The sequence below is a fragment of the Bremia lactucae genome, assembly GCF_004359215.1.
Source record: "Bremia lactucae strain SF5 chromosome Unknown BlacSF5_NotPlaced_200_SHOA01000120.1_2678225bp, whole genome shotgun sequence".
NCBI lineage: Eukaryota > Oomycota > Peronosporomycetes > Peronosporales > Peronosporaceae > Bremia > Bremia lactucae.
This window is the reverse complement of record NW_027152213.1, coordinates 2,169,422-2,177,186: the sequence shown is the minus strand read 5'-3', so window position 1 is coordinate 2,177,186 and position 7,765 is coordinate 2,169,422. Positions and strand designations below refer to the sequence as shown.

The 7,765-nt window shown below is 44.6% G+C and overlaps 2 protein-coding genes across 2 annotated transcripts; one reads left to right on the top strand and one right to left on the bottom strand.

Annotated features, from left to right (window-relative positions):
* Nucleotides 1–1,335: 1,335 nt before the first annotated feature.
* CCR75_009728 (uncharacterized protein) lies at nt 1,336–3,990 on the bottom strand (the record flags this gene model as incomplete). Its single annotated transcript, XM_067967767.1, has 1 exon — nt 1,336–3,990. The coding sequence occupies one exon, from the start codon at nt 3,988–3,990 to the stop codon at nt 1,336–1,338; it is 2,655 nt and encodes an 884-aa protein (XP_067814551.1).
* Nucleotides 3,991–5,330: 1,340 nt separating this feature from the next.
* Nucleotides 5,331–5,948, top strand: CCR75_009727 (uncharacterized protein; the record flags this gene model as incomplete). Its single annotated transcript, XM_067967766.1, has 1 exon — nt 5,331–5,948. The coding sequence occupies one exon, from the start codon at nt 5,331–5,333 to the stop codon at nt 5,946–5,948; it is 618 nt and encodes a 205-aa protein (XP_067814310.1).
* Between the last annotated feature and the right edge of the window lie 1,817 nt (nt 5,949–7,765).

Genomic DNA, 7,765 nt, shown 5'->3' with positions numbered 1-7,765 from the left:
TCAGAGTGATTGTCGTTTAAGGGAGGGGTGATGTAACGGGGTGTATCGTTACATGAAATTAACACTTAAAGGTTGTTAATTAATATATTATCTTAAAGGTAGATAATATTTGGAGGATATTACTTTATATAGTAATATCCTGAATTTTTATCCATAAATAGGTATAGACCATTATGTCTATTTATTCCGCAGACTAATCAGCTGTAGAAGTAATCAAAGAGAGTTACAAGATAAGATAGATAAGAATTCATTTACATGTTTAGTATTAGTTTATAGTTAAGTCAGCATTTACAAAGATAGATTAAGAGACACTTAACTATATTAATACAGTTTTCATTTTACCCTCTTAAGTTAACTTGTCTTAAGAGAAGTCTTCCTCTATACGTAGTGTACGTAACCTAACGAAAGGCACCACTCACAACTGAAGCAGTGTGAAGTGGACTTGTACTGAAACAGTACAAGTCGCAGTGCCCCGTTACAACAGTGTACGTGAAGTAATCGAGGCACCTAGTTTGACTAGTACAATTACCAGTACTAGCAAAAATGGCCCGTTACATGGACAATCAAATCTTACATATATCCTCTATTCCGACGCATAAGAACAACGCCATTAGCTGCTGCGCCATCGACAACTGCGTCTTTTTTGGATAGTCGCAAGTGCGCAATGCAGGATCGAATATTCTTAGGATTTCTATTTCTGTGAAAGAATTGCTTATTGCTTGCTACTGAAACTGCTTAATAGTGCCGGCAAGTATTATTTCAAAAACGTGGGATGTTTCGTTAGGACGATTTTTATGCGCGACAGCAACTTGCAAAATGCATCTATTTGAGGGCAGTACAATCGAGGAGCACCGGTCTCATCTCTTCGTCTAGCCTCTTACAATTTCATATTTTACCGACAATTTATTTGATCATTTGTTTATCACCATCGGCGTATCTTAAGCTACGACGACACGGTCGTAGGAACACAACCAGACTTGACAAAGACATTTTTTGTCAAGGCATAATTTTTTTATTACTATTGCGCACCTTGAAAATCAAAATGAGCTCTATGATTAACGCTTTGCAATGGTGGTTTATCTAGATGGATCGACGTCAATTGAATATCGCGGCGGACGACATGACTCACAATCAGTCTCCGCTTATAATGCAACAATCTTCGCACAAATGATCTTCAAGTGCGGGGTGATAGCCGGCATTTGTTCCTGTTGCAAGTGAGATAACTTCAAAAACGAACAACACATCCACCATTCACGAACCTTCGCGATGACTTAAACTACAATTAACGTATATTGATCTAATACGAGCTAACACTAACGACGTAGATTTGCAAAACTATGAGAATTTCTCTGAGTGAAAGTCAAAGATGGTTCCATTCGAGTCCGAGGACGAATATCGCTTGCACATGGTGTCCAGAATTTCTTCGAGTGCATGAGGGCCACAATAAAATACGCCAACCTCCTCGCCAGGATGATTCATTCTGGCCTCAGAAAAAACCTTGTCCCAGTCTGGACGGCCAAAATGCGTGAGCTGTTTTGTGTTAAGACCGGAGACAAAATCTTTCCCTGTTTGCTCATGCACAAACTCCTGAAACATCTTCAGTTGCGACGTGTTTTCACCTCCTTTCAGCGTACTCAAGTACTGGTGAGTTTCAATCACGTTGTCGCGATCCATTTCGGCAATTTGATTCATCGTTTCTTCAAACCAACTCAGTGATTCTTGTCCACGGGTTACCCAATGAAAATAAAGTTTTTGGATTTTAAACGAGCCTGGATGCCGGACGTGATTACAATTTAAGCAGCGATTTTCCTCCCATAGGTGTACGACGTCCTTTAAAATTGAGGCAAACGGAGTAACACCAATGCCACCACCGACACATATCACAGTCTTGTAGCGGTGATAATCTTGAGTTGGAGCGCCAACTGGACCATCCAAATAAATGTTTGGGTACAGCGCCTTGCGTTCGTGGCAGTCCGAGATGACTCTACCCAATGCTTTTGTCCAGTCGCCACAAGCACGAATGTGAACACTAATATAATTGTCCCCTGGAGCAGACGAAATAGTAAACGGGTGCCATTCATGAGACGAAATTATCGGACAATTCACAAACATGTACATGCCGGGTCGGTACACAAAACGACGGGGCTTTTCCATAAACAAAGCAACCGTGCCATCTAGCTCGATGGCTTCCATGATGCGCACAGGCGCTGCAAACATTTTTGCATAACGAAAGCGGCGCTCAACGAGGTAGATGATGAACGGAGGCATAATCCAAATGTATGAAGAGCTGCGGGCGAGCCATGATGCCGCACCGTGAAATGACAATACAACCAAGAACGGACCGAAAAGCATATGAGAATACCAAAAAACGTTAAAATTGCCCTGGCGAAACTTGGGGATTGCTGCAAGCGGGAAGGAAATGCATGTGATCAAAAATAGAATCAGTCCCGTCCACATGGGAAGCGACTGAATCATGACAGTGAAGGGAGGTCGTATACCATTAACGAATGCAGAAACGCGACGAGTAACAAAGATACTGCGTGCAATTTCGTCTGGAGTAGCGATCCTGTACAAGTAGATCTCATTCACAATGTGAGCAACCGTGTGAGCGAGGGCAGCAGTAAGCAGCGTAGTTCCTGCTATTTTGTGGAAGGCGATACTATCATCGAAAGGAATGTAACGCCACAGAAAACGGCTACGCTTCATCACTTGCGCAATAGAACGGCACATTGGCAGTAACACGAAAACGCAGTTGACCATGATAATCTGGGCGTTTGCACGGGCAACACGAAGACCCCAACCGATGGCGGGGTCGACGTCGTACGCAAACCACTTGAGCCAAAAGGCCACATTGTTAATAATAAAGTAGAGCAGAAGCCACCAGACGCGGAGCTTGTTTGTGCTGTACCAGGCATTAAATTTGCTCTTGGGCGGAATGGGAGCTATATTCATAGGTTCTTGCTTTTGAGAATTGTACGAGTCATTGATATAAGGAGCAAATACTGTTTTAAATTGGTCAAACGTCATTGACTCGTTCTGTGCCTGAGCTTTGCGAAACATGAGGTTTGCAACAGTCTTAAAGTCCATTCCCACGACGTTGATACTAGCTGTCGAAAAGTTTGACTCGAGCAATTGAACAATTTGATCTGAAACCACAAATCCAGAATTGTCCGGATCCAGCGTTTCAAAAATAAAACGAAGTTTTGCTTCCACATCCACTTCAAGGTCCATCACAGCATCAATCAGAATGGCATTACCATCAATTGCACCGCTATTCGTGGTATAGCCATTAAACTCATTACTATTTACTTCAAATGCTTGCGTAAACGTCTGACGTTCAATAAAGCCATTTTTGCTGGGAATGTTGCTCATTACTTCGCGCAATGCACTTAGCTTCTCAAGTGGGGTGTATGCAGAGTCAATTGGGTGGATACCCTGCTCGTCCATGCTCATCGTGACGGTATACTTTTGCTCAAAATTGCAGTCTCCGAGAACTGGGACTGACATTACATCCCCACTGGGCTGTGGGCCATACCTGGAGTTTGCAAATGACGACATCATTGATGCCCGTGCCAGGCTCTCGCGCACCATGGACGCACCGAGCATGGCTTGAACATTGGGACGACGACGATTCTTATGACTGGACTTGCAATTAGCCTTCGTCATGGGTGCGTCGCGTCCAACGAAGCTGACGGCGGAAGGATCCATCGTCACAAACTTGCTGCTATTCATAAAGCCGTTTGCGCCCACAAATGAGGCCATTACTTGACTGGGCATAGGAGGCGCAGGTGGTACGGGCACACGCTTTCTTTGCATACTTTTCTTCCTGCCTCCTTTACGCGAGGTCGGTGATGGCGTCGAAATGTCAAGAAAGGGATGAACATTTTGGGCCGGCGTAATTTTAAGCTTGTCCACTGGCTCACGTGCAACACTCCCCTGTAATCCGTCGCCACTGGTATCGTCCATCCGATATTGGCGCTTCTGCAGCATTGTTTACGAAGTGCTTCTTTCTCTTGCGTGGTGAAAGAAAAGCTTGCAATAATTATTAGCTATCTGCACACAAGCGGCTAAGAGCGAAGTGCGTCGGACCTAGATACGCCCTAGCTTTTATGGGGTAGGAATACAATGGCAGAATTGCCAATGGACTAGTACTTGCAAGCAGTATATAGGCCACGTTTGACCGGTGTAGAGTGCAGGCATTTACTGGCTTTATACAGACTTCGGCGGGCTTGGGGAGGCAGGTTTTTGGAGAAAATTCGAGCCCTCCTCGATACAACGACAACAATCATCAGACGTATTTGTAGTATTATTTTATAATAATGGATACTTTTGTCCAATGGCAGACAAAATTTGCTGTCAAATTAATTTCGTGTTTAAATTTTAAATTTACGGAAAGTGAAGGGCTCCAATTTTTTTAATCCTAACTTGAGCATATAGACTACAAATGTCTGAAATCTCAATGTACCCTATCAGTTGCTCTTGTCATAAAGGCAAACTTAGCCATCCTCTATTCCACGAAGGCCCGGAAAGCTCTCATTGATAGCGTGCATATCAAGTGTGTGTTTGTAATGTGAAGAGCCCGTCTCTGATGCGCGCGATTCAACATTGCGATTCTATGGAATTTATGTCTACTTATTGCACGCACCCCCAATTTCCCTGTGACGTAGAGTAGAGGCTGTAAATAATGTTCATGTTGAGCCGCACCTGTACAATACCACTGTTTTGCCTTGCCAATCTCTCTCGCGCACAAAGTCTTCTCTTTGGAATAGAAGATTATTGGAAAATCGTATGTCCGACCTTGATGCGATCAAAATTCGATGGCTTACATTATTTAAGAGTCTTTTGATACCTGATTTTTACTTGACGGTATATGTTACGTTTGCTGAGACGCTTTATTGTAATATTGAAAATTAGGCGAATGTCGTCGTGACGGAGTTATTTTGAAATAATATTGACATCTTAAAAAGTGTGTGTTCGACGGTAACATTTTTCTTACAAATTAAGGATCTAATTTTGATTAGAAATTCAGATAAATGCTCGACACCTGACAGTCGATAATAAACTACGGGAGCTATATGGCTTTCGAGTTCAGGTTGCTGCCGTTTCTAGCAATAGTTCTTACCTGCTTCATTTCATCAAAAGGTAATTTTCATACAGCCGTGCGCCTTGTAACCATCCACCCCCACAATACAAGCGCATTTACGGAAGGTCTCGTATTCGACGACGGCGCGCTTATTGAATCCACGGGGCTAAACGGCAAATCCTTCATCCGCAAGTATAAGCTTTCAGATCTCAACACCGACTTTCTTAAAACTAATTCCACACGATCTATGCCATTCATTCAAGAGTTCGGCTTTAATTCGTCACATTTCGGCGAGGGCGTGACAGTGTTGGGAGACAAAGTATTCGCGCTGACGTACAAGGCACAACAGTTGATAATGCTTTCTCGGCAAGACTTCCAGTTAATCGGTATGTTTCCTTTCATGACATCCACTAGGGAAGGTTGGGGACTCACGACCGATGGCGAGTTTCTTATAGCCAGTGACGGTTCTGCCAACATTCTCTTTTTCGACCCAAAGGACGATTTCAAGCTGCATCACAATATCACCGTTCGGAACGATGGTCATGCGGTGACTGACGTGAATGAGCTTGAATATGTTGAGGGAGAATTGCTAGCCAATGTGTGGCACGAAAACTGTATTTTACGTATTGACATCGTGACTGGTAACGTTATAGAGCAAATTGATTTGAATTGGATACCCTATATGGTGTCGAACATCCATTCTAACACCATGAAGCGCTCTAAATACAAGCAGGAAGCCGTTATGAATGGAATTGCATACAATCCGGCGACGCGTCACATTTTCTTGACCGGAAAATTGTGGGATTCTATATTTGAACTCGAGTTGTCGATCTTAAACTCTCGCGATCATGGTATAGTTCCGTAGTCGTAGCTTTTGTAAGGAGGTACACATATTGAGAGCATGGTTCTGATGACGACCGAGTTTTAGTAATGTTGCTACAATAAGGCATTTAGGACCGACCAAGGCTCAAATTTATTATACTATACAGACTGTTTCATCATGCAGTGCCTAGTGTCAAACAATGTTATTTGCTCAATTGCAATCGGTCACCTCTTTTTTGGGCAAGGTAGCATTCAGAAGCGCTATAATTTCTCACTTTGATGCTTTGATATTACTTGCTTCTGCTTCTCATACATGCTTCAATAAGTCTTTATGTCGATGCGTAAGGTGCTGCTTATGGCAATTACTATTTTGTCTAAAAATTTGACGTTGCGCTACACAAAATTAGTAGCCATGAGACTTCCATGTATATATGTGTAACGGGCTCAAGTTGCCCAAATGTTACACAGTCCTCGCTAAGTACACTTGGTTTACTTAAAGGGATGGTCAATTACTAAATAATAGTAATTGACCCAGCACTCGGGTGTGGTGCACATTTGTGACCAACCCTTGTGTATGTGATGCACATGGGTGCATTCACATTAGGAGGGATGATGTCTAGCGTCGTCCGTTACGCGAGGTATCTAGAAAGATACGCTCGCAATACATATTAAGTGTTATCTATAAAGATGACATTTTAATTGGTAAAAATAGGTATTTTTATTTAATACGATTAAATATAAATCAGTCTGAAAACTACCTCCTACTTGGTAAGTGCGCACGAGGAGCCGAATTACCGCTCCCGTGACGACACTTAACCAGAGTACTTAGTGTGTTGGGTGAGGTCGCTAACGCGCCCACCACAACTACCTCACTGCACGCAAGAGAAGCAGGTTAAACCGCTTCCTCGCTGTGCTATGGTGTGTGTCTAAGTAGAGCGTGGCCGCATTAAGACGTGCCCGCCTACACTTGGTAGCACTTGAAATCCTTCCCACGACCCGCATGTCTGCGTGTATACGTGAGTATGAGCCTCAATATTGATTGGGATCATTTTCCCCACCTCTCCGAACATCATCGGGAGGTGGCAGGGCTTATGGGGCAGGAACTTGGTGAACAAGCCCTGGCCGGGCTCCTTGGTAGTCCTCCTGAGCAACATGTTGCTCAGCTGGAGCAGTTTGAGGCATTCGTGCTCGGACAGCGGAGGGCCGCGTCCGAAGCACAATGCCATGCTGCGGCGGAGTCCGTCACTCAGACTCAGGATGAGCTGAGGCATGAACAGGCTCGGAGCGAGGCTCTCAACAGGACTGTTGAGATGCTCTCTGCCCGGCCGCATCAACCGAGGCCCATTCGGATAGACCCGCCCAAGTTCGATGGAACTGCGGCGCACACGATTGTCCACTGGCTTTTAGCCGTGGAGCAATGTGGTGTCGCCCAGCTCATCGAGGACGACAGCCGGATGGTGTCGTACGCTATGTCGCATCTGCGCGGTAAGGCCTCAGAGTGGGCTTACTCGGCGCTTACAGCGGACAGAAAGGCCTTTATCTACACAGGCGATCTTTAAGACAAAGATTTGCGCCATGTACCAGACGCCGAACAACGAAGTGTTGCTTCAGGCGTGCTTCTTTGGAGTGCGACAGGCGAAGCGATCTCTGCAAGAGTATGTGCAAGAGATGCGCTCGCTGTCGGCGTCCATAACCGTAGGTCCGATTCCGGAGCACATTAAGGTGCCCACGTTTATGAACGGACTACGGCATGGCCCATCGCGACAGGCCCTTTTCAGAAAGGTGCCATCGACGATGGAAAAGGCAATCCAAATTGCCTTAGTTGAGGAGCAATCCTACAGCTGTGTCTCGGCGATAGCT